This window comes from Salmo salar, chromosome ssa15, assembly GCF_905237065.1.
Source record: "Salmo salar chromosome ssa15, Ssal_v3.1, whole genome shotgun sequence".
Classification (NCBI taxonomy): domain Eukaryota; kingdom Metazoa; phylum Chordata; class Actinopteri; order Salmoniformes; family Salmonidae; genus Salmo; species Salmo salar.
In genome coordinates, this window is record NC_059456.1 from 41,639,131 (window position 1) to 41,666,942 (window position 27,812).

The 27,812-nt window shown below is 42.4% G+C and overlaps 3 protein-coding genes across 4 annotated transcripts in view; 2 read left to right on the top strand and 1 right to left on the bottom strand.

Moving 5' to 3' along the window:
* Positions 1–17,557, bottom strand: part of ncoa1 (nuclear receptor coactivator 1) — a 105,365-nt gene extending 87,808 nt beyond the window's left edge. The window contains exon 1 of the mRNA XM_014144565.2: positions 16,906–17,557. The gene's annotated coding sequence lies outside the window, so the exon portion shown is untranslated. The remainder of the gene's footprint in view (positions 1–16,905) is intronic.
* Positions 17,558–18,444: 887 nt separating this feature from the next.
* rpl7l1 (ribosomal protein L7-like 1) lies at positions 18,445–20,854 on the top strand. The gene is given in 6 exon segments (NM_001140494.1): positions 18,445–18,466; positions 19,000–19,108; positions 19,226–19,389; positions 19,594–19,731; positions 19,876–19,985; positions 20,160–20,854. Coding segments are annotated over 6 exon segments (750 nt in total). The 5' UTR covers positions 18,445–18,446; the 3' UTR covers positions 20,369–20,854.
* Positions 20,855–22,275: 1,421 nt separating this feature from the next.
* slc5a6a (solute carrier family 5 member 6a) overlaps positions 22,276–27,812 on the top strand; it is a 44,123-nt gene continuing 38,586 nt past the window's right edge. The window contains exon 1 of one of the 2 annotated variants that reach the window (XM_014144568.2): positions 22,276–22,633. The gene's annotated coding sequence lies outside the window, so the exon portion shown is untranslated. The remainder of the gene's footprint in view (positions 22,634–27,812) is intronic. The other variant, XM_014144570.2, reaches the window with a different exon arrangement.

Below are 27,812 nucleotides of genomic sequence, written 5' to 3' on the forward strand. Positions count from 1 at the left end.
AGTTCACGTCACAGGTATGGAGAACCTTCACGGAGAAGTTGGGGGTCACAGTCAGCCTCACATCCAGGTACCGGCTTCAGTCTAACGGTACCTGACCCCCAACGTTGTGGGGGTCAGCTCCAGTACCTGGTGGACTGGGAGGGGTATGGTCCCGAGGAACGGAGTTGGGTTCCGGTGGACGACATTCTAGATCCCAACATCATCCGAGATTTCCACCTTCGCCGTCCGGTCCGGCCTGCTCCTCGGCCTCGAGGCCGTCCCCCTGGCTGGTGTCGTCCTGCGGCTGGAGCTGCGCATCGGGGGGGGGCACTGCCACGTCTACTCCCACGACGTCACCGGTCTAACCAACCACTGGTACTGGCAACCATCATTGAGGACACCTGATCCCCATCGTTAAGCACACCTGGACTTCATCACCACCCTGATTACTCTCCCTTCATATCAGTAAGCCTCAGTCATGAGGCAGTATTGGTTTTGGTTACGTTCAGTACGCTTCTCCTGTTTTGTATTATCTTCATGATTGTTATTAAACTCACCTTCTGCACCTGTTTCCTGACTCCCTGCATATACTTTACACTCACACAACAACAAAAAATCTCCCAACTGCAATCTTTTACTATATTTTTATTACAGGTGAAAGTTCTAGCTAATGAACATAGCCTGTAACATTCTACTGAAACGCAATGCATTCATTAGACAAACTAGCTAATCAACTATGATTTCAATATTGAAATAGGTAGTTATTTGGTCTTCTGTTATTAAAGCAGGCTATTGAATTGGCAAGGTAGGTTAGCGTGCTTGCTAATGTTTAACCACATTTAAAAAGTTAACAGTATTTTTGGGTCAACCAAGAGCATTGTAGCTAGCTAAGATAACAAGGGGTTAGTAGACAAGGACTTGTAAGACCAGCATGACTGGGAGGGAGTGGCGGAGGAGGCAGATGCAGGGAGAGAAGACGGTGAAGGGCTCCACTGAGGAAAAGGCCCTTGATTGAGTTGGGGTGAGGGGGAGCCAAGAGAGATCAAACTAAACAGACAATGTGGGTGAAAACGCATGTTGGTGATGAAATGTAACCAAGACAAATATGATTATTACTGTTCTGAATTGTTCATAGGGGTCTTTCTCTAACATATTAACATTATATTCAAAAAGTCGGATTTCGTAATAAGCACAGAGCTCTGTTGACATAGCAGTGCAGTTTTCATAACTTTTGAGGATTTTACATTTTGTTGTTATCTTCAAAGTTGTTCCCTTGTTGAAAAAAGCTAAATTAGCAAGACACGAGCTGAAATACATGTGAAAGGCTTTGAAAATAAAAAGCTTGTTATACGCTCAGTGCTCCGTTGACATTTCACAGATACGCTTGTTTTTGTGATAAATCTTATGAAAATCATTTCTAATTAATATGAAAGGCATATGCTAAAATATGAAAATACTGAATCATGTCTCAAAATCGAAATTCATCTTACCTCTATATTAAAATATGTGCCCAATACAACAAGTGTAGACGTTACCGTGAAATGCTTACTTACAAGCCCTTAACTAACAACGCAGTTAAGAATATAGAAGAAAATATTTAGTAAATAAATTAACGTTTAACAAAAGTAACACAATAAAATAACAATAACAAGACTATATACAGGGGGTACCGGTACCGAGTCAATGTGCGGGTGTACAGGTTAGTCGAGGTAATTGAGGTAATTTAGCCTTCCCTGTAGCTCAGTTGGTAGAGCATGGTGTTTGCAACGCATGGTGTTCGCAACGCCAGGGTTGTGGGATCGATTCCCACGGGGGGCCAGCACAGAATAATTGAAATGAAATGTATGCATTCACTACTGTAAGTCGCTCTGGATAAGAGCGTCTGCTAAATGACGTAAATGTAAAATGTAATTTGTACATGTACACTACCGTTCAAAAGTTTGGGGTCACTTAGAAATGTCCTTGTTTTTGAAATAAAAGCAAAATATTTTGTCAATTTAAATGACATCAAATTGATCAGAAATACAGTGTTGACATTAATGTTGTAAACAACTATTGTAGCTGGAAACGGCAGATTTTTTTATGGAATATCGTACAGAGGCCCATTATCAGCAACCATCACTCCTGTGTTCCAAAACACCAGTCTCAACGTCAGCAGTGAGGAGGCGACTCCGGGATGCTGGCCTTCTAGGCAGAGTTGCAAAGAAAAAGCCATATCTCAGACAAACCAATAAAAATAAAAGATTAAGATGGGCAAAAGAACAAAGACACTGGACAGAGGAACTCTGTCTAGAAGGCCAGCATCCCGGAATCGCCTCTTTGCTGTTGACGTTGAGACTGGTGTTTTGCGGGTACCTGTCAAATACAGGTAGCCTAGTCAAATAATTAACATCCAATCACATTAACCGTTACTCTCTCGCGGGAAACCTTCACTCTCGCACAGACATTTAGAAACAAAACATGACAGTTTGAGAAATATGCCACAGGACTTTTTTGAGCAAGAATAAAGACGACTTTTGAGTAGTAAGTATAAAAGCAACAGATAAGAGGCTAGAAGCATCTTATATGGTGAGCTACCGAGTGGCTAGGACAGGCAAGCCCCATACCATTGTGGAGGACTTAATTCTTCCACCTGCCGCAGATATGGCTGGGACAATGCTGGGGGAAAGGACAAAAAAATTAAATAAAAAAATTAAATACAAAAATTATAAATAAATAAAATAAATAAACATACATACATACATACATACATACATACATACATACACACACACACATATACACACACACAAACAATGCCTTCATCAAACAACATTGTTTCACGACCCATCAGTGACATGGCAGGAGATGTTTTGAAACAACTACTGCTTTGCATACAAACCAGTGAATTATATGCGTTACAGCTGGATTAGTCAACAGACGTGGCGGGCCTGGCACAGCTCCTGGTATATGTCCGTTATGGTAATGGAGGGTCAATTAAGGAAGACATCCTCTTCTGCAAACCAGCACAACATGAGAGGATATTTTTTAAGTACTGGACAGTTTGACATCCAATGGACATTGGTGGTCAAGATGTGTTGGTATCTGTACTTATGGCGCAAAAGCCATGACAGATGGCGCAAAAGCCATGACAGGGGGACATAGTGGTGTGGTAACGCGTGTGCAAGCAGTTGCTCCCAACGCCACTTGGGTGTACTGCAGCATCCACCGAGAGGCTCTTGCTGCCAAGGGAATGCCTGACTTGAAAGACGTTTTGGACAAGACACTGAAAATGGTTAACTGTTAAAGCAAGGCCCCTGAACTCTCGTGTATTTTCTGCACTATGCAATGATATGGGCAGCAACCATGTAACGCTTTTACAACATACAGAAGTGCGCTGGTAATCAAGGGGCAAAGTATTGACACTTTTTTTAATTGATAGAAAAGCTTAACGTTTTCTTTACTGACCATAATTTTCACTTGTCTGACTGCTTGCATGATGACGAGTTTCTCACACGACTGGCCTATCTGGTTGATATTGTTTCTCGTTTGAATGATCTGAAACTAGGATTACAGGGACTCTCCAACTATATTCAATCTGCGGGATAAAATTGAGGCTATAATTAAGAAGCTGGAGGTCTTTTCTGTCTGCGTTAACAAGGACAACAAACAGGTCTTTCCATCATTGTATGATTTTTTTTGTGTGCAAATGAACTCAAGCTTACGGACTAGAGGTCGACCGATTATGATTTTTCAACGCCAATACCGATTATTGGAGGACAAAAAAATTTTGATACCGATTAAAATCGGCAGATTTTCATATATATGACAAGAATGAACACTTATTTTAACTTAATATAATACATCAATAAAATCAATATAGTCTCAAATAAATAAATGAAACATGTTCAATTTGGTTTAAATAATGCTAAAACACAGTGTTGGAGAAGAAAGTAAAAGTGCAATATGTGCCATGTAAAAAAGCTAACATTTAAGTTCCTTGCTTAGAACATGAGAACATATGAAAGCTGGTGGTTCCTTTTAACATGAGTCTTCAATATTCCCAGGTAAGAAACTTTAGTATTGCCAGCCTAATCTCGGGAGTTGATAGGCTTGAAGTCATAAACAGCGCAATGCTTGAAGCACTGCGAAGAGCTGATTGACTGAATGCTTACGAGCCTGCTGCTGCCTACCACCGCTCAGTCAGACTGCTCTATCAAATCATAGACTTAATTATAATATAATAACACACAGAAATACGAGCCTTAGGTCATTAATATGGTCAAATCCGGAAACTATCATTTCGAACGTTTATTCTTTCAGTGAAACAAGGAACCGTTCCGTATTTTATCTAACGGGTGGCATCCATAAGTTTAAATATTGCTGTTACATTGCACAACCTTATGTCATAATTACATAAAATTCTGGCAAATTAGTTCGCAATGAGCCAGGCGGCCCAAACTGTTGCATATACCCTGACTGCGTGCAATGAACGCAAGAGAAGTGACACAATTTCCCTAGTTGAATTTCTTTTAACTAAATATGCAGGTTTAAAAAATATATACTTCTGTGTATTGATTTTAAGAAAGGGATTGATGTTTATGGTTGGGTACATTCGTGCAACGATTGTGCTTTCTTTGCAAATGCGCTTTTGTTAAATCATCCCCCGTTTGGCGAAGTTGGCTGTCTTTGTTTGGAAGAAATGGTCTTCACACAGTTCGCAACGAGCCAGGCGGCCCAACCTGCTGCATATACCCCGACTCTGTTGCACAGAACGCAAGAAAAGTGAAATAATTTCTCTAGTTAAAAGAAATTCATGTTAGTAGGCAATATTAACTAAATATGCAGGTTTAAAAATATATACTTGTGCATTGATTTTAAGAAAGGCGTTGATATTTATGCAAAGTAGCTTAGACGGAAAACAGACGGGACACAATTACTACAAAACTATGCTCGTTGTTTTTATTTTCCTAATTCAACCAACCAGTCCATTTACGATTTGAGATAAAACTGTCAATTGGAAAGGAATGTAGCTCCCTTCAGTTGGACATGTTTTTTTTAGGCATTTATTACTGTAAGCTTAATGGAAGCAGTCGGAACGAAATTGAGCAAATGAGACACGGAGGGGAAAGGGTATTTAGGGAGAAGAACGGGGTGATACTTCGCTTGGTTTCTTTTTTGTTGGGTCCCACAAATGCACATGTACAAATTGAACACTACAGTCAAAGCAAATTAACGTTTTTAAAGACAAAATTTCCCTTGTCCATTTGGGCAGCCACAAAGCGCATTCTACCAAATAGTTTTATAGTATTTGATTTTTTTTTTATCTCTGGTTAACTTCTTATAGCTTGGGGGCAGTATTTCGACGTCTGGATGAGAAGCGTGCCCAAAGTAAACTGCCTGTTACTCAGGCCCAGAAGCTAGGATATGCATATAATTAGATTGATAGAAAACACTCTAAAGTTTCCAAAAGTGTTAAAATAATGTCCGAGTATAACAGAACTGATATGGCAGGCAAAAACTGGAGGAAAATCCATCCAGGTAGTCAGATTTTTTGGATGTGGGTATTTTCAATTGAATGCCTATAGGGTATCTAATGGGTTAGGACCCAGATTGCAGTTCCTATGGCTTCCACTAGATGTCAACAGTCTTTAGACATTGTTTCAGGCTTGTCTTCTGAAAAATGAAGAAGAATGAGACCTCTCTGTCAGTGGACTGTAGAATAATGCAGTGCTGGTTTGCGCGCATGACCAAGTGCACGCCCTTCGTTGTTTTTATATTCTATTGAATACGCTATTGTCCGGTTGAAATATTATCGATTATTTAGACAATTGACAACCTGAGGATTAATTATAAACATCGTTTGACATGTTTCAACGAATTTTACCGGTACTATTAGGATGTATTCGTCTGCATGTTTTGACCGCCTTTGAGCCAGTGGATTACTGAACAAAACAAGAAGTTAATCTTTAAGCCGATGTATAACACTTGTTTTTTTATGAATGTTTATTATGACCATTTCTGTATTTTGAATTTGGCACTCTGCAATTTCACCGGATGTCGTTGGAGGTGGGTCGCTAGCGAAACGCCTGCGCCAGAAAGGTTAAAGATGAAGCTTTGATGTCCATTTGAGTACTTGATTATGTCCATCCCTAGCAACCTTACTAGCTGCTTAGTTGGTGGACCTGTCTGACATCTCAAAACAACTACTAAAAACACGTAATTTCATTGTAAAATAACAATAGCGCTCGATACCCTTTTCTTTTCCATCTGCAACAATAATGGCTCGCTCGCCCAAAGTCACACTTGCTCTCAAGTTTAATTTGCATGCCCCTCCACTGGCCTGTCCACTCGCGGGACATATGCTCTGCTCTCTCGACCAAATTTTGGCACTCAACTGGCCAGTGCAGCACTCATCCTTGGTTTGTTTCCTTGCTCAATGATGTTTCATCTTGCGTGACTTTGGAGATCAATTTGACGCTATAGAAAACCGCGATAGGCGAAACAGCGCCACTGACAAAGACGGGCGCATTTGTTATTGTTTTTGTTATGAGGAGATGAGAATCCAGCATCGTTGTAAAAAAAAAAATTATAATCTTAGTACACACTCAGCAGTTCTATCCTGTGTGCAATGATGTCCGAGGGAACAAAACTGTGTTCGTTGTTTGAAGTAAAGTCTTTGTTGTTGGACGTGGCAGTTTCACCACTATGGATTCCAGCTTTAAACATTTTATTGAAAGATGGTGTAGCAGTCAGACGTCTTTGTCCTCGTCTTGTCATGTGTATATATATTTTTGTATCTTTTTTCTTCGCATATATTTTTATTTTATTTTTCTTAACCTCAACATACCACCCTAAACAATGTGGTATGGATCAGCTATTTTCTTTCTTTTGAACCGGAACTCCCAACAGAAGCAAGCCAGTTAACTAGCTAGTAGTCAGCTAGCTATTGCTAGCGGTCATCAGCTAACCTTTAGCACAGACAACTCTTGCCAGTCTGCACAGCACGACTCAAACCAGAGCAAATCTGACTTAGTTTTCTCCATATCTCCGGATTCCTACCGCAAGCTCTGAACCTTTTCACCTGGATCATCGCAGCTAGCTAGCTACTATCCAAGTGGCCACTCCTGGCTAACGTCTCTGTCCTGAAGCAAGAACCAATTAGCATGGAGCTAGCCTTTACTAGGAAAATCTCCCGGCTAGCGGATGAGGTCCATCAGCCACTCCTTGGGCTACAATACCTATTTTGCCAATTGGCCTGGACCTCTTTCACTGCCGACACGGAGCCCCGCCGATCCGACTGAACTACCGACGTAATCTGCCCGGGGAGGTTTTTCAACTGGCTCATCTGTCGCGACGTCCCCTGAATGCCCATCTGCTAGCCGCGGCCCGCTAGCTGTCGAGAGCATAATCGGACTGTTAGCTGAAGAAGCCCATCGGACAAATTCTTTGGCCAGTATACCTATTTTGCTAATTGGCGGGGACCCTTTTACCACACGGAGCCCTGCTGATCCATCACGACTGGTCTGCCGAAGTAAAAGCACGAGGGGGCTACAACAGACTTCTTCCGTTGCGACATCCCTCTAAGGCCCTTCTAATAGCTTGCTAGCCCCGGCCCGCTAGATGTCTGAATCGCCATGTCTCCAGCCCGCCGAGCTACTCACTGGACCCCTATGATCACTCGGCTACGCATGCCTCTACCTAATGTCAATATGCCTTGTCCAAAGGCTGTTTTGGTTAGTGATTATTGCCTTATTTGACTGTAGAGCCTCTAGCCCTGCTCAATACGCCTTAGCTAACCCTTTAGTTCCACCTCCCACACATGCGGTGACCTCACCTGGTTAAATGATGTTACGAGAGACAATATCTCTCTCATCGTCACTCAATGCATAAGTTTACCTCCACTGTATTCACATCCTACCATACCTCTGTCTGTACATTATGCCTTGAATCTATTCTACCGTGCCCAGAAACCTGCTCCTTTTACTCTCTGTTCCGAACGTACTAGACGACCAGTTCTTATAGCCTTTAGCCGTACCCTTATCCTACTCTGTTCCTCCAGTGACGTAGAGGTTAATCCAGGCCCTGTAGTGCCTAGCTCCACTCCCATTCCCCAGGCGCTCTCATTTGTTGACTTCTGTAACTGTAAAAGCCTTGGTTTCATGCATGTTAACATTAGAAGCCTCCTCCCTAAGTTTGTTTTATTCACTGCTTTAGCACACTCTGCTAACCCGGATGTCCTCGCCGTGTCTGAATCCTGGCTTAGGAAGACCACCAAAAACCCTGAACTTTCCATCCCTAACTATAACATTTTCTGACAAGATAGAACTGCCAAAGGGGGCGGGGTTGCAATCTACTGCAGAGATAGCCTGCAGAGTTCTGTCTTACTATCCAGGTCTGTGCCCAAACAATTTGAGCTTCTAATTTTAAAAATCCACCTATCCAGAAACAAGTCTCTCACCGTTGCCGCTTGATATAGACCACCTTCTGCCCCCAGCTGTGCCCTGGACACCATATGTGAATTGATTGCCCATCATCTATCTTCAGAGCTTGTGCTGTTAGGTGACCTAAACTGGGATATGCTTAACACCCCGGCTATCCTACAATCTAAGCTTGATGCCCTCAATCTCACAAATTATCAATGAACCTACCAGGTACAACCCCAAATCCGTAAACACGGGCACCCTCATATATCATCCTAACCAACCTGCCCTCCAAATACACCTCTGCTATCTCCAACCAGGATCTCAGCGATCACTGCCTGCATCCGTAATGGGTCTGCGGTCAAACGACCACTCCTCATCACTGTCAAACGCTCCCTAAAACACTTCAACGAGCAGGCCTTTCTAAATCGACCTGGCCCGGGTATCCAGGAAGGATATTGACCTCATTCCACCAGTAGAGGATGCCTGGTTATTCTTTAAAAAAGTGCTTTCCTCACCATCTTAAATAAGCATGCCCCATTCCCCAAAAAAATGAACCAGGAACAGATATAGCCCTTGGTTCACTCCAGACCGGACTATCCTTGACCAACACAAAAACATCCTGTGGCGTTCTGCATTAGCACTGAATAGCCCCCGCGATATGCATCTTTTCAGGGAAGTTAGGAACCAATATACACAGGCATTTAGGAAAGCAAAGACTAGCTTTTTCAAAAAGAAATTTGCATCCTGTAGCACAAACACCAAAAAGTTCTGGGACACTGTAAAGTCCATGGAGAATAAGAGCACCTCCTCCCAGCTGCCCACTGCACTGAGGCTAGGAAACACTGTCACCACCAATAAATCCACTATAATTGAGAATTTCAATAAGCATTTTTTTACGGCTGGCCATGCTTTCCACCTGGCTACCCCTACCCCGGTCAACAGCCCTGCACCCCTCACTGCAACTTGCCCAAGCCTCCCCCATTTCTTCTTCACCCAAAACCAGATAGCTGATGTTCTGAAAGAGCATCTCGACCCTTACAGTCGTGGCCAAAAGTTTTGAAAATGACACAAATATTAATTTTCAAAGTCTGCTGCCTCAGTTTGTATGATGGCAATTTGCATACACTCCAGAATGTTATGAAGAGTGATCAGATGAATTGCAATTAATTGCAAAGTCCCTCTTTGCCATGCAAATGAACTGAAACCCCCAAAAACATTTCCACTGCATTTCAGCCCTGCCACAAAAGGACCAGCTGACATCATGTCTGTGATTCTCTCATTAACACAAGTGTGAGTGTTGATGAGGACAAGGCTGGAGATCACTCTGTCATGCTGATTGAGTTCAAATAACAGACTGGAAGCTTCAAAAGGAGGGTGGTGCTTGGAATCATTGTTCTTGCTCTGTCAAATATGGTTACCTGCAAGGAAACACGTCCCGTCATCATTGCTTTGCACAAAAAGGGCTTCACGGGGAAGGATATTGCTGCCAGTAAGATTGCACCTAAATCAACTATTTATCGGATCAAGAACTTCAAGGAGAGCGGTTCAATTGTTGTGAAGAAGGCTTCAGGGCGCCCAAGAAAGTCCAGCAAGCACCAGGACCATCCCATAAAGTTCATTCAGCTGCGGGATCGGGGCACCACCAGTACAGAGCTTGCTCAGGAATGGCAGCAGACAGGTGTGAGTGCATCTGCACGCACAGTGAGGCGAAGACTTTTGGAGGATGGCCTGGTGTCAAGATGGGCAGCAAAGAAGCCACTTCTCTCCAGGAAAAACATCAGGGACAGACTGATATTCTGCAAAAGGTACAGGGATTAGATTGCTGAGGACTGGGGTAAAGTCATTTTCTCTGATGAATCCCCTTTCCGATTGTTTGGGGCATCCGGAAAAAGGCTTTTCCGGAGAAGACAAGGTGAGCGGTACCATCAGTCCTGTGTCATGCCAACAGTAAAGCATCCTGAGACCATTCGTGTGTGGGGTTGTTTCTCAGCCAAGGGAGTGGGCTCACTCACAATTTTGCCTAAGAACACAGCCATGAATAAAGAATGGTACCAACACATCCTCCAAGAGCAACTTCTCCCAACCATCCCGGAACAGTTTGGTGACGAACAATGCCTTTTCCAGCATGATGGAGCACCTTGCCATAAGGCAAAAGTGATAACTAAGTAGCTCGGGGAACAAAACATCAATATTTTGGGTCCATGTCCAGGAAACTCCCCAGACCTTAATCCCATTGAGAACTTGTGGTCAATCCTCAAGAGGTGGATGAACAAACAAAAACAAATTCTGACAAACTCCAAGCATTGATTATGCAAGAATGGACTGTCATCAGTCAGGATGTGGCCCAGAAGTTAATTGACAGCATGCCAGGGCGGATTGCATAGGTCTTGAAAAAGAAGGGTCAACACTGCAAATATTGACTCTTAGCATCAACTTCATGTAATTGTCAATAAAAGCCTATGACACTTATGAAATGCTTGTAATTATACTTCAGTATTCCATAGTAACATCTGACAAAAATATCTAAAGACACTGAGGCAGCAGACTTTGTGAAAATTAATATTTGTGTCATTCTCAAAACTTTTGGCCACGACTGTACAAATCAGCCGGGCTAGACAATCTGGACCCTCTCTTTCTAAAATTATCTGCCGAAATTGCTGCAACCCCTATTACTAGCCTGTTCAAACTCTCTTTCGTATAGTCTGAGATCCCCAAAGATTGGAATGCTGCTGCAATCATCCCCCTCTTCAAAGGGGGAGACACACTAGACCCAAACTGCTACAGACCTATATCTATCCTACCCTGCCTTTCTAAGGTCTTCGAAAGCCAAGTTAACAAACAGATCACAGACCATTTCGAATCCCACCGTACCTTCTCCGCTATGCAATCTGGTTTCCGAGCTGGTCACGGGAGCACCTCAGCCACGCTCAAGGTCCTAAACGATATCATAACCACCATCGATAAGAGACAATACTGTGCAGCTGTATTCATCGACCTGGCCAAGGCTTTCGATTCTGTCAATCACCACATCCTCATCGGCAGACTCAACAGCCTTGGTTTCTCAAATGACTGCCTCGCCTGGTTCACCAACTACTTCTCAGACAGAGTTCAGTGTGTCAAATCGGAGGGCCTGTTGTCCGGACCTCTGGCAGTCTCTATGGTGGTGCCATAGGGTTCAATTCCTCGGGCCGACTCTTTTCTCTGTATACATCAATGACGTCGGTCTTGCTGTTGGTGATTCTCTGATCCACCTCTGCGCAGACGACACCATTCTGTATACATCTGGCCCTTCTTTGGACACTGTGTTAACTAACCTCCAGACGAGCTTCAATGCCATACAACTCTCCTTCCGTGGCCTCCAACTGCTCTTAAATGCAAGTAAAACTAAATGCATGCTCTTCAACAGATCGCTGCCCACACCTGCCCGCCCGTCCAGAATCACTACTCTGGACAGTTCTGACTTAGAATATATGGACAACTACAAATACCTAGGTGTCTGTTTAGACTGTAAAATCTCCTTCCAGACACATTAAGCATCTCCAATCCAAAAAATAAATCTAGAATCGGCTTCCTATTTCGCATCAAAGCATCCTTCACTCATGCTGCCAAACATACCCTCGTAAAACTGACCATCCTACCGATCCTCGACTTCGGCGATGTCATTTACAAAATAGCCTCCAACACTCTACTCAGCAAATTGGATGCAGTCTATCACAGTACCATCCGTTTTGTCACCAAAGCCCCATATACTACCCACCACTGCGACCTGTGTGCTCTCGTTGGCTGGCCCTCGCTTCATATTCGTCACCAAACCCACTGGCTCCAGATCATCTATAAGTCTTTGCTAGGTAATGCCCCGCCTTATCTCAGCTCACTGGTCACCATAGCAGCACCCACCCGTAGCACGCGCTCCAGCAGGTATATTTCACTGGTCACCCCCAAAGCCAATTCCTCATTTGGCCGCCTTTCCTTACAGTTCTCTACTGCCAATGACTGGAATGAACTGCAAAAATCACTTTAGCTGGAGACTCATATCTCCCTCACTAACTTTAAGCACCAGCTGTCAGAGCAGCTCACAGATCACTGCACCTGTACATAGGCCATCTGTAAATACCCCATCCAACTACCTCATCCCCATACTGTTATTTATTTTATTTTGCTCCTTTGCACCCCAGTGTCTCTACTTGCACATTCATCTTCTGCACATCTATCACTCCAGTGTTTAATTGCTATATTGTAATTATTTCACCACTATGGCCTATTTATTGCCTTACCTCCCTTATCCTACCTCATTTGCGCACACTGTATATAGACTTTTTCTATTGTATTATTGACTGTATGTTTGTTTATTCCATGTGTAACTCGGTGTTGTTGTTTGTGTCGCACTGCTTTGCTTTATCTTGGCCAGGTCGCAGTTGTAAATGAAAACTTGTTCTCAACTAGCTTACCTGGTTAAATAAAGGTGAAAAAAATAAAAATAAACCAAAGGATGAATGTGGTGGATAGAATGATGTGTCAGACTGATGCTGCTTGTCATTTCTTACTGAATGGCATAATGTCTGAAAAGAGGTTGGGAAGGATACTAGGAAGGATATGTATCTGTATGTGAACATGGCGGACCATTCACTAAGGACAGCATCATCAATGACACCTCCATAGAGTGAGGAGGGTTTGTTTGTGAGAGAGATTATGAACTCGGTTGGCGCAATAAAAAGTCAATGACACTGAGGGGGCTAGCATGCCAGGGTGAGATAATTCCTTTGTACTGCTTCCAAACCAGTTTTTCCTTGAGATTTATAGCCTGTCAAGTGCACCCAGGCACTTAAGGTATTGGCAAAACAATCTGAGTGCTTGAGTAACCACACTTTAGTGACCTGCATTTCTGCTGAACAAAGACAGGTGTAGGGCTCTAGGTGAAATCAAGACCAGGTTAAAGTTACTAATTGGAGGTGAGAAATAGTGGCAAATAATTGATTTTATTATTTTACCTCTCAAAATTGGCTCAACTCGCTTGTTGATGCAAATTATGTCTTCCTTATAATCACCATCAAACCCAAATGATTAGAAATGTATTTCATACACAGAGAGCGCTGTCCAATATGCTTTATTACGAGCTGCTATGACCTCTTTCTTGATTTATAGTCGCTGGACCAAATCCAAAGAGGCATGACGTTATGGAAAACTAAATTCAATTCGTTATAAAGTGAATCTAAGACACTTGTATTTTTCGGTAAACTTACAGTTCTTGCATAAAACATGGTTGAAATTTAGACACTAGTAGGACACAACCCAGATGGGTCAGTCGCAGGTTATTTCAGGATTAAGTGCATGCTAAACTCATTTGTCGTAGTTTGTTTATGTCATATTTCTCTCTTGACCAATCTCTTCTTGTCAAACCTATCCAAGGCAGTCTATTCCAACTAACACACTAGTTTTACAGTCACAAATAAACATAATGGGGATTAATGTGTAGACCTAGGGATATGTAGTCCATATGGCAGTCTAGCCCTGGAGAGGTGCAACAGTTTATCCATGACACCTCTAGTGACCAAAACTCAACCTAAAATGTAAAAACACATCAACCTCACTGACGTAACTGAACGCTAGCCAGTTTAAAAAAAACATGACTTAGAACATTGCAAAACAGTTTTAACTCCATCTTAATCATGCAGCTCCATATTCAAGGTCATGGTTATCGGAGAGGAGAACAGCCAGGGGGGCCGGGGGACGACGACGACAATAACTCCTTTAACCTTAGCCTGGGGTGACAGTTGTAGGGGAATACTCTCTGAGAAATCAGCACCCAAAAATATCCAAGAGGTACAGAGAACACAAGACAGGCACCGTTATGCGATAGCAGCCAATAGCCTAAAGCCCATCCCTCCATTATGAGGAAATATTATATAACTGACAGGCCATACATTGATCCCCATCTGGGGAGCTGAACAAAGAACAACAAGACTTATCTTGTTCCTCTCACACTGAACCTGTTACAACATCCTGTACTTCAAACTTTGGGGTTGAGATTTTCACTAGTGTTTCTCAAATCTGTTAAAATGACTCCTGAGGGCACGGATCCAGTCAGCAGATGCTACTGTAGTAGAGAAAAGGTTTTTTTCTTTTTCTCCCTCTTCACCACAACAAGTTGAAGGGAGGGCCATGGGAGTCAGTTACACTGCCTGCCAAACCCCAGCCAAGCAGCTCCCTCCCACAGCTCAGTCCCACTGTACAAACTGTTGTCTCAGTTCTCTTCCTAGCGTGCCCCGATAAGAAATGGGACACTGGGAGCAGGTTCCTCAGCTTGCTCTGTGAGTGTGCCACAACGCTCTCTTCCTTCGTTCTCTCTCTTGCTCCCTATATTTCCTTCCCTACCCCCACAAATTCACAGTCTGCTGCACAAGCTTTCTTTCCAGGGAGAGGAGAATGTAGGTCAGCTCTCTGATGGCTGGGGAGGCACAGCTGAGCGCCCCACTCCGTTCCTTTCGCGCGCAGCAGCGGCGGTGGAAGTGTGTGTGTGCCTCGCGCCGAAACAGGGCGAGAGAGTTGAGGGACACAGCACAACACACACCCACAAATCTGATCACCCTCACAAGGGTTTGGATCATGCATTAAAAATATTAATGCAATATCAATAATACCATTTAATCATAAAGGCCTATTTTCACTATAATATTGACTAAATAATTTATCCTAACTTCTTAGGCTATTACATTCACTGGATATTGTCATTCACATTATGAACCACTTTGCTAAATGCACACCTGAAATCCTTAGCCTACTGCATGTGCCTCAGGGTTAAAAAACAAATTCTCTCACTAAGCTTGTGAAAAGGAATGCTTTAAACATGACAACGCTGAAAAGGCTGTTGAGAATGGTTGTGCTTACATTTTAGGCAAATCTTAAAAGATCTGGTGTGACATAGCTCCCCCCACATCCTCTCTCTCCCCCTTTATGAGCATACTGTAATATCAAATGCTCCTACATGTCAAAATGTCACAAAAAAAGTATGAATTAATTAATTAAAGGGGGATACGTTGTCAGTTGCACAATTTAATGCATCTCGCATGTAACCCAACCCCTCTGAATCTAAGAGGTGGGGGGCTGCCTTAATCGTTGTCATCGGCGCCCAGGGAGCAGTTGTTGTGGGGGTTAACTGCTTTGCTCAAGGGCAGAACGGGAGATTTGTCCACCTTGCCGGCTCTGGGATTCGAACAAGAAACCTTTTGGTTACTCGAACCATGACTATCTTCCTCCTCTTTGCGACACAGGAAAACACAATAACTATGTCCAACAGTCATATCTCCCTCTCCTGATGAATGCTCAAATCAATGCATCTGCTACTATATTGGAAAGTTCCTGGTTACACAAGGGTGTGGATTCTTGCTTCAGATTGTTCATTTTACAAACCCACCCGCCGTCCTAATTCTTCCAGTGTGATACATTTCTTACTTTCCCTTTGCATGCAGAAGGAAAATCAGCGAGGGGAGAAGAAACGGTATTAACATGTGATTAAGTTGGGCAAACTGGTTGTCAAATATGAACTTTTTGTTCTGGAGCTTGATAGTTGTGTGACAGCCGATAGCAAATACAAAATGCTTGTGAAGTGATTACTAACTTTGACCTGCATTGCTGAGGCCCGATTGCTTTGACTTCCGTCCTTGAGGTCTAGGCTCGTAGCCTATAGCCTACGCACACTTTTCGCTAGGCCTAGTCTACTTGCACTGCACTTACAACCAAAATGCACATAAAGAAACAAGAATTTAAATGGATTCATAAATCCTTCCCCACAAAGCTTATAACAATACAATAAGAGTACAATAAAAGACAGTCTACAACTTCTTTTAACATGACTACTGGTGTTTGAACTGAACGAAATGATTCACTCACTGGGGGTGCGGCCAACGCAATAATTGCATAATTGAGCCTCACCCTCCATTCCAATCACGCCATTGGTGCAAACCTATCAATCAATTTATCGTCGTCATAAATGTATCCCTAATTGATTACCTAGCTAGACCTATAAAAATATGCCCAATTCAACTGGCTAGCAAAACATTTGAACTTTCCAGCGTGGTACTGACCAAGATACAATACAATTTTGATTAACCAGAGAGGGTTAGTTGCACTAATGAAAACAATTAATTGTATCGATAGAATATAGCCGTGTTGCAAACAAACGGCATGTGCTCTACTAAATAATGAGTGACTGCCAAAATGCACATCCACTAGTTCAAGAAGGATTAAAATTGCTTAATCAAAAGACCTGCAGCGAATGTTTAGATCCTCCAACAAATCAACTTGTTTGCAATCTCACAATTTAGCATGTTATATCAAATACATTTCTGTAATTGAATGTGATATTGATTGGCTGGCTAATGTTCTCTGGGTAACTTGTCCACGTTTTATCCTCCGCTAGTAGTTACGAGCTGGCTAGCTCGCCATCAGCGGCCAAATAGGGTATTTTAGTCCAAACTATTTTGCTGCAATTTTGCAAGGTGTTGTGCTTAGTTAGCTAACTTACCTGTTTCTCAGGCGCCTTATAAGTTGATTGGTGATTCTCTTCTGTATTTATTCGATTTCAATGCAATCTAGCTATCAGAGTTGTCACGTTAGATGCGCAATTACTATGCATTAGGTGGCGAATTTAATGTAAATATTTGTCAGCTAAAGCCGTGAGCTAGCCAACCAGCTAACGTTGGTTCGGTTGCCTTGATTTTCTGATCCGACGCTCCGTAAGTCTCTTCCACACGCTATGGATAATGTGATCTGGTGCTGTAGTTTGGCACTGGTAAGGTGAAATTCGGTTGGTGGCTAAACGTCAGCTAATGTTGACAAACAAACCTGCAATAAAACATTTTAAAAAATCACACTATTGAAACTAGCGAGATTAGCAACGCTAGCTAATTCAAAGCCAGTTTCAAAACCAATTCGATGTGTTCAACTATACTCCATGTCTCTCCTTAAATGAAGTTATTCCGAAATAGAACTTGCGTTTGTTTTGAAATTGTCATTCACGGTTAACTAATATTTTAATTGTCGCGTTGGTCTCTATACTCCGCCATTTTCAACATCTCGCTACGCAAACAGTTTAGCTCGTGCACGTACAATGACAGAAGTTCAGTACAATGCTCGTTCACGGGGAGAGGGCAAAGAAGCAAGCTGTGCTTTGCCTCTGTCTGCCCAGTGTGCTGTAACTACTTGCAATATCACCATATATCTGTAAAGCGGTTGCACGAACAGGCTCTTGTGAATGGGTTATTTTTCAAGCATGCGTATTGAAGGCTACCTCGGAAATCATGTTCACATAGCTAGTTAGTGGGATAGCCTTGTATTAGTGGCACTGGCACCAGTATAGAGATGTTTGCATCAGTGTGAGAGAAAATGTTCTGTTTTACCAAGAAGTCAGGGTCCACAGTTCAAAGAACACATTGTACTATACATAAACATCACAGGAGGCTGCTGAGGGGGGAGGGGGACAGCTGATAATAATGGCAGGAATGGAATGGTATCAAACACATGGAAACCATATGGCCTTAACGGCCATGTACTCTTATCTACCTAGCACAGCCAGAAGAGGAATGGTCATCCCTTGGAGCCTGGTTCCTCTCTAGGTTTATTCCTAGGTTCCTGCCTTTCTAGGGAGTTTTTCCTAGCCGCTATGCTTCTACGTCTGCATTGCTTGCTGTTTGGGGTTTTAGGCTGGATTTCTGTATAAGCACTTGCTGATGTAAAAAGGGATTTATAAATATATTTGATTGATTATTTAATGTGTTCCATCCACTATGAGCCTGTCCTCCCCAATTAAGGTGCCACCAGCCACCTGTGATAAACATTGTCACGTAGGAAATATATTCAAGACTGACTGCACAAAATATATATATATATATATATATATATATATATATATATATATATATATATATTTGTTGAGGAAGAGAGCAGTTATTGTTTTTCGCTTCGTACTCCACTCCACTAGGTGGCAGATTGAGCAAGGCTGGGGAGTCTTTGATGACGTCATTTGTATGCGCCGGCGCACGTTTTCACTCACACCTCGGATTCGTGATGGCAGAGCAGCAGTCTGAGTACGTATTTGTTTACATGTTGATCTAAGTCCATCCTTTGCTAAATTTATAATTCTCCAAAAATGTCTGTAGCACAAATGTGAAATTACACTAATAGGGTTCCGTCAAGCCATGTATTTCTATGATTTGTCTGAAAGATGCTCATTACAGAGAGCTAGATAATTGCGTCTGTTTCACAAAGGCATGATATTCCATTAGCCATAACCCAACGCCAACTTAAATAATGATATTTTAATGTTTCGACACAAGTAACACGAAACAAAATCTGCTATCAAATAATTATGTAATGTGACAAGAATGCTAGAGCTAAATTTGTGTTATTTTGGTTTGCCTTCAAAGGTAATTTATAATAACCAAGTTTGCTAGCTACTGTTAGCTGGGTAACTTCATTTCACTCATGAATCAGATCCGTGCCATGGTTTTTGTTGCAGATGAATATGGGAATTATCTTGTCGATAGTTCTGTGGACTTTGTCCATATCTCACCATTGTATTCTCTGTATGATATGAGTGTTTATTACATTTTGTGCTAAGAGTGAAGAGGGTGATAAAGTTGGTTCCTGAGAACCTTCTGAAGAAGAGGAAAGCTTACCAAGCCATCAAAGCCACTGAAGCCAAACGTGCACTTCTTGAGAAGAGAAAGGTAACAAACTGGGGGGGGTCAATGTTTTACCATGGTGGCCTTTTAATCACTTACCTATGATTGTTTTGGTTTTTATAAAGTTGTAGGCCATCAACAAGTGTAAATATTTTCATTCAGGTATCTAAAGGGAAACCCTTGAAGTTCAAGCGCTTGGAGGACTTCCTGAAGGATAGCCATAGAAAGCATCGCGATGAGACCCGTATCAGGAGAGCAGATCACAGACCAGCTCCAGCCATGCCCCCTGCAAAGAACAGACTGGCCTTCGCTGTCCGCATCAGAGAGTGAGTGACTGAAATCTGTAGTAACATGATGTGATTCTAAAAGTGGTGCAAATAAAGCTTAGCAAATCTTGCCTGACTATTCTATACTCACAGTTAGTGGCTATGCAGTCACAATCATCTGGAATTACAGTATTCCATCAGCTCCTCTTTAGTGGTCTGGCTGAATATTGAGGTAACATTTTCATCTGTTGTCTCTCTGTGCAGGATCAAAGGAGTCAGTCCCAGAGTTCAGAAGGTGATCCAGATGTTACGCCTGAGAAAGATCTTCAGCGGTGCCTTTGTCAAAGTTAACAAGACTTCTATGGCCATGTTGAAAATGGTTGAGCCCTATGTAGCATGGGGGTAAGTGAGAATGGGGGTCAGACTGTGGGGATCTAGGGACTGAACAGCAAATCTACTTCATGTATTGAGATGAATCCACCCTGACGTGTAGAATCAACTACTTGGACAATGTATTGTAATTGGCAAATAATTCAAATTAAACAGGTTTCCCAACTTGAAGTCAGTTCGTGAGCTGATCTTGAAAAGAGGACAGGCCAAAATTGACAAGCGAAGGGTCGCTCTCACAGACAACACACTCATTGAGCAGCATATGGGTGAGGATCACAATTTATAATGTGTATTTGTTTATCAGCGTGTGGTGTTACAAGTCTTGTATGTGCATGTCAAATTAGTAGTGTAGAAAAGTTGTCATGCAGATAATTTACCACAATGATTTTCATTGAGATAAATGTACATTACAATGTTTACATCATACCCTCTCCTCTCAGGCAAGTATGGTATCATCTGTCTGGAGGACTTGATCCATGAGATCTACTCTGTGGGGAAGAACTTCCGGGTGGTCAGCAACTTCATATGGCCGTTCAAGCTGTCTGTGGCTCGACATGCTGCCAGGGACAAGGCAGGTCTTCTGAAGGACATAGGCAACCCAGGACCCAGAGGGACGGACATAAACTCGATAATCAGGCAGCTCAACTGAGGCTGCACGAGACACTTTCACGTCAGACCTTTTCTTGGAGCCAATGATGAACTTTTTTTTTTTTTTTTATCATAGCCTACTCATGTTCTTTAATTCCTTCCTTTAATATCAATACTCTGAATTACCCAGTCTGGCATGAGAGAAGAGATCCCTTACAGATTCATAAGGATTTAATTCATCTTAGGACCCCTGGGTCCCAGCTGGCAGAATTCATATTGGACCTGATCAGAATTGAACACCTAGTCAGACAGTGCCTTTCTGGACTATGTTGTGATTAGACCGCAGTAATTTACCCTCCCTTTTTTGAAAAGTTGGTATTAGTATGTTGCCACCTCTGTAGTTGCAATAAGGTCATTCTATGGAGATGCTAATTGCATCACTACTTACTTTGCCCCTGTGGTGTTCAGAGGGATGTCATTATGCTTACTATGTATGTGAGATTACAATATGTTTGTTTATTAAATAATAAACTGAAATAAGAACTTCTTTTGTACTTCGGGGTGCATCAAATGTTGCTACATGATTTGTAATGGCAAAAAAGTCTAGCAATGATAAATTGAAGCAAATATTTTCTTGGGGCCAGTCTGCAGGATTAAAGGAGTTAGTCTCAGAGTTCAGAAGGTGATCCAGATATTTCGACTGAGAAAGTGTACATGGTTAGGCCTGATGTGATTGGCCATTGCCTGTCCAATCACTTAGCACCAAGTGTAGTAATTGAGGGGGTGTCTGCTATTTTCGTAGCAGTTGCATTAGTGAATAGCCATTTTTTTCCCCTCAAAGGTTTTGCTGGCACTGGCTGTGCAGAATCACAATCAATTTAGCCAGATGTGACTCATCCAGCCCAGTGGAGGGGGGAGAGACCTGGGAAACTGCAACCCAGGGTGCTGCAATGGAGGGACACGACAAAAGCTATTTGTGGCAGCAACATTTATACTGAACAAAAATATAAGCAACATGCAACAATTAATGATTTTACAGAGTTACAGTTCATATAAGGAAATCAGTCAATTGAAATAAATACATTTTTCCCTAATCGATGGATTTCACATGACTAGGCAGTCAGTGGAGGGAGCCAGACCCAGCCAATCAGAATTCGTTTTTTCCCAACAAAAGGGCTTTATTACAGACAGAGATACTCCTCAGTTTCATTAGTTGTCCGGTTGGCTGGTCTCAAGACAATCCCGCAGGTGAAGAAGCTGGATGTGGAGGTCCTGGGCTGTAGTGGTTACACATGGTCTGGTTGTGAGGCCGGTTGGACGTACTGCCAAATTCTCGAAAATGACGTTGGAGGCAGCTTATGGAAGAGAAAGGGTCATTAAATGATCTGGCAACAGCTCTGGTGGACATTTCTTCAGTCAGCATGCCAATTGCATACCTTCAAAACATGAGACATCTATGGCATTGTGTTGTGTGACAGAACGGCACCTTTTAGTGGCCTTTTATTGTCCCCAGTGCAAGGTGCACCTGTGTAATGATAATGGGGTTTAATCAGCTTCTTAATATGCCACACCTGTCAGGTGGATGGATTATCTTGGCAAACAGTAAAAGGGGGTGGGGTACACATCAATCCAGCTGGTTTGCATCATATCAGGGTGGTCTGGTCCTACATTTGCATATCAAAGGGGCAGGGAAATCAATCACTGTCTGAGAAATGAAGATTGCATCACACATTGGGCATAATGACAGACAGATCTGTCTGTGCAACACTGTCTGGCGTGATATACAGTGCTGATGCTGGACTAAAATAAATGTATATATATTTGGTGAATTCCAGTGTGTCCTGTATGATCCATGATTTTTAAGGTAAATATGGAATTGGTGGTAACTGGTAAACATTTGTGGACCTCCAAATAAGCCTTCTCTGCTATTATTCAAGATGATGCACATCATTTGTGACGGAAGACTATTATTAGCAGTAGTAGCCGCATGTTAGCAGTGTGAAGAAAGCGAGCTGTCAAGGAAAATGGGCGGTTCGTATCGCGAGTATGACCTCGTTCTCCTCCATAGTTAGCCGAATGAAAAGAGACGCACGCGTCTGATCACGGTGAGATGTTTATTTACTCCCTCTGAATCAGCAAAGTACAAGAAAATAGAAGCCGATGTGTGTTGATTTGACATTTAACAAGCCTTCGGGATCATGACACGGTCTTGAATCTACATTAGTACATTGCCATTGGTTCAATGTAACCTCACGCGGTAGCTTTCCTGATGAACCGCAGCACGACGAGTTGAACAGTCGCTTCGTGGAAGGAGGACCACGCGGACGTAAGCTCATTAATTATATAGTTTGTTAGCATACTAGCGAGGCAGAAGGTATTTTGCTGTCATGGATATTTATTTGTATTGATTGAAATACAGCTTGCTTGTTAGTTAGCAAGCTAATGTAACACATTTAGCCAGCGAGTGCTATGTAAAAATCGCTGATGACGGTGATGCCTATCATTTATCTAAACATTCATTGTTTCAAATGTTGAACCCAGCGTCTCGGTTGCTAACGTTTAACTTGAATTTTTTTAAACATTGTACGCTGATCAAAAATATAAACGCCACATGCGACAATTTTAAATATTTGACTGAGTTACAGGTCATATAGGGAAATCAATCAATTGAAAGAAATTCATTAGGCCCTAATAAATCGATTTCACATGACTGGGAATACAACTATGCATCTGTTGGTCACAGATACTGTACCTTAAAAAAAAGTAGGGGTGTGTATCAGAAAACCACTCCGTATGGTGTGACAACCAGGGCCGGTCCTTGCATTTCTGCCACCCTAGGTAAGACACAAAAATGCTGCCCCTGTAAAACTAGAATAGTCCCAGTAAGCAAAAGGATGTTGAGAAAATATATTTTCCAGATGTTGAAGTTAGGTTCAATTTAGGTTCTGAATGAAAGGTGAAAATGGGTATTTTCCAGATGTTGATATGTATTTTCTGGATGTTAAAATAAGGTACAGTTTCTGGTTTTGAATGAAAGTTGTAAATATGTAATTTATGGATGTCTATATTTGGGCTAAATCAAGTCTGGATAAAATCTGAACCAAACATAAACGTCTGATTGGTTCAGATTTGGTCCGGCCTGGATCAAAAACCAATGTCCGTGGATGTGGAAATCAAGGCCGGTCTGGACTATGCCAAGTAAAGGCGTAGGCCCGTGGCTAATGAAGTGTAGCCTACAGTGTTGCCTGAAATTTAATTTTATGAATGTTCATCTATGTGAGAAGCCTACTGTTTAGTAAAACACCAACAACAACAAAAGACATTTGGACAGGACTAAGGATAAGATGTCCAAACGATGTTGGCTCATGCTTACTGGGGTGGAGCCTACGACCTCAGCCCACAATGGAATTTTGTAAATGCCCATCCAGGTCATAGGCCCACCATTTGTAAAACAGGCCATAGCATTGACTTTATTAGTCCTGATTCCTGTGACTAATCAATTTGGCTGTTTTAAGCTCTGAATGTCAGCTCTACCAACTCTATCAGGAGTTATCGTGAGTCTATTTGCAATGTGTTTACACAGCAGGTAATGCATAAGTATTTAATTTTTTCGCTATTATTAGCTTGTCTAAAATGTACAGATACAAACTTGAAACCACTGATCATGACAATGGGGTGAAACTCCTGGACAACAGTTGTGATTGTCCATTTTACTTTGACCTGCCCTGTTTTTAGAATATGTTAACATGACAATGCGTTTTTTATTTCGTTGGGCGTCATTTAGGTTAGGCTATTTGATCGGAGAAACCTGCATGATTTTAAAGTGTCCATCTCATGACATTGTCATACATTTTATCTCCAGCCTGTAGGCTACAGAAAAGACCAGATACTATTTTTACCATATCCTATACCTGCTACATGATTTGTTAGATCATTTTTTGACGGAATGTTGGTGGAGCGCTGCAGCTATGCGTCTCTCCAACAGAACCCTGTAGAGGCGCTCTAGGAATGGACAAGCCAAATATTTTGGGGGACAAAGTGGGCACTGCTGATCACAGGGCGGCATCAACGCTCACCTAAAAAGCAGTGGTTGAGAGAGATTGTCATTGTTTAGGGGGCAGAATTGTGAGGTTTAATGTGTTGTTGGCAGTGCATCTTGGTCAGTTTATCTTAGAAAAGGCCGCTTTCGTCAATCTGTCGCCATCGGTGGCTACCTAATACTGCTTAATAAGCGGGCCGGCCGTAGTGACCACCATTTTCCTCATGTAGCACAAAACAGCTCATTTTGCATAGTTGATCAGGCTGTTGATTGTGGCCTGTGGAATGTCGTCCCACTCTTCAATGGCTGTGCGAAGTTGCTGGATATTGGCAGGAACTGGATAACGTTGTAGTACACCTCAATCCAGAGCATCCTAAACATGCTCAGTGGGTGACATTTCTGAGTATGCAGGCCAAGAAAGAACCGGGACATTTTCAGCATCCAGGAATTGTGTACAGATCCTTGCGATATGGGGTCATGGATTATCATGCTGCGACATGAGACGATGGCGGTGGATGAATGGCACGACAATGGGCCTCAGGATCTCGCCATAGTATCTCTCTATTCAAATTGCCATCGATAAAATGCAGTTGAGTTTGTCTGTAGCTTATGCCTGCCCATACCATAACCCCACCACCATTGGGCAACCTCTTCACAACGTTGACACCAGCAAACCACTCACCCGCACGACGCCATACACGCTGTCTGCCATCTGCCCATTACAGTTGAAACCGGGATTCATCCGTGAAGAGCACACTTCTCCAGTGTGCCAGTGGCCATCAAAGGTGAGCATTTACCAACTGAACTTGGTTACGACGCAGAACTCCAGTAAGGTCATGACCCTGGTAAGTACAACGAGCATGCAGATGAGCTTCCCTGAGACGGTTTCTGACAGTTTGAAGAAATTCTTCGGTTGTGCAAACCCACATTTTTTTTTTTTTTTTAATCGGGTGGCTGGTCTCAGACGATTCCGCAGGTGAAGAAGCCGGATGTGGAGGTCCTGGGCTGGCGTGGTTACACGTGGTCTGCGGTTGTGAGGCCTGTTGGACATACTGCCAAATTCTCTAAAACGACAGGGCGGTTTATGCTAGAGAAATGAACATTAAATTCTCTGGCAACAGCTCTGGTGCACGTTCCTGCAGTCCGCATGCCAATTAGACACTCCTTCAAAACTTGAGACGTCTGTGGCATTGTGTTGTGATAACTGCACATTTTAGGTCGTGTCTAGACATGACAGTTCATGCGGTTTTTGTATTTTGATAATGAAGTTCTGATCATGGAATTCCAATCACGTCAGGCGTCTAAATTTTACATTTAAATGTCTACCATGTCCGTATTGTCCATTTCCGCGCTATATTAAAACGCCAGTATGCATTCTACAAACAATTAATAGGAAAAATAACACAACAGCTGATGGCTGTAGCTAACTACTGTAGCTAAAGTTGAAGTCGGAAGTTTACATACACCTTAGCCAAATACATTTAAACTAAGTTTTTCACAATTCTTGACATTTAATCTTTGTAAAAATTCCCTGTTTTAGGTCAGTTAGGATTACCATGTTATTTTAAGAATGTGAAATGTCAGAATAATAGTAGAGAATTATTTCAGCTTTTATTTTTTTTCATCACATTCCCAGTGGGTCAGAAGTTTACATTGACTCAAGTTAAACAATTCAAAGGCAAATGTTTTGGATAGCCTTCCACAAGCTTCCCACAATAAGTTGGGTGAATTTTGGCCCATTCCTCCTGACAGAGCTGATGTAATGGAGTCAGGTTTGTAGGCCTCCTTGCTCACACACACTTTTTCAGTTCTGCCCACACATTTTCTGTAGGATTGAGGTCAGGGCTTTATGATGGCCACTCCAATACCTTGACTTTGTTGTCCTTAAGCCATTTTGCACAACTTTGGAAGTATGCATGGGGTCATTGTCCATTTGGAAGACCCATTTGCGACCAAGCTTTAACTTCCAGACTGATGTCTTGACATGTTGCTTCAATATATCCACGTAATTTTCCTGCCTCATGATGCCATCTATTTTGTGAAGTGCACCAGTCCCTCCTGCAGCAAAGCACCCACACATGATGCTGCCACCCCCGTGCTTCATGGTTGGGATGGTGTTCTTCGGCTTGCAAGCCTCCCCCTTTATCCTCCAAACATAACGATGGTCATTATGGCCAAACAGTTATATTTTTGTTTCATCAGACCAGAGGACATTTCTACAAAAAGTACGATCTTTGTCCCCATGTGCAGTTGCAAACCGTAGTATGACTTTTTTTTTTTTTATGGCGGTTTTGGAGCAGTGGCTTCTTCCTTGCTGAGCGGCCTTTCAGGTTATGTCGATATAGGACTCATTTTACTGTGGCTATAGATACTTTTGTACCCGTTTCCTCCAACATCTTCACAAGGTCCTTTGCTGTTGTTCTGGGATTGATTTGCACTTTTCGCACCAAAGAACGTTCATCTCTAGGAGACAGAACGCGTCTCCTTCCTGAGCTGGATGACAGCTGTGTGGTCCCATGGTGTTTATACTTGCATACTATTGTTTGTACAGATGAATGTGGTACCTTCAGGCATTTGGAAATTGCTCCCGAGGATGAACCAGACTTGTGGAGGTCTACATTTGTATTTTTCTCAGAGATTTTGGCTAATTTCTTTTGATTGTCCCATGATGTCAAGAAAAGAGGCACTGAGTTTGAAGGTAGGCCTTGAAATACATCCACAGGTACACCTCCAATTGACAGGCTAATTGACATTGACAATCAGAAGCTTCTAAAGCCATGACATAATTTTCTGGAATTTTCCAAACTGTTTAAAGGAACAGTCAACTTAAACTTCTGACCCACTGGAATTGTGATTGAGTGAAATAATCTGTCTGTCAACGATTGTTGGAAAAATTACTTGTGTCATGCACAAAGTAGATGTCCTAACCGACTTGCCAAGACTATAGTTTGTTAACAAGAAATTTGTGGAGTGGTTGAAAAACTAGTTTTAATGACTCCAACCTAAGTGTATGTAAACTTCCGACTTCAACTGTAAGTAGCTAGCCAGCACGCTGGCATAGCAAGCAACGCTAAGGGATTGCAAAGGAGTTACCATAACTCTAGTCAAACACTTTTTTTAAATTCTAAATTAGCTAGCTGGCATTTGAGGCATGTTTACTGTACATGCTAGGCACATATTTCCTCCAATGTTATAATGAAAAGGTGCCTCTTCGTCCCAAAACAGAAGTTTGCTGGAGACTTGTGGGAGGAGTGCTGATGACGTCGCACGCTGTATGCGGTTTCAGTAGCTTGATTGCTTCCAGACTGAGGAGAAATCCGCACACCATGCGTCCCTGACCACCACCACCTGAAGTGGTCAGACGGGTCCAAACACAATCAGACCACAAAGCGTCTTTTGTGCGTCTAGACCCGTATTTTCAATGCGAGCTTCGTTTTCTAATAGCAGAAGTCGCATGTAAGTGTCA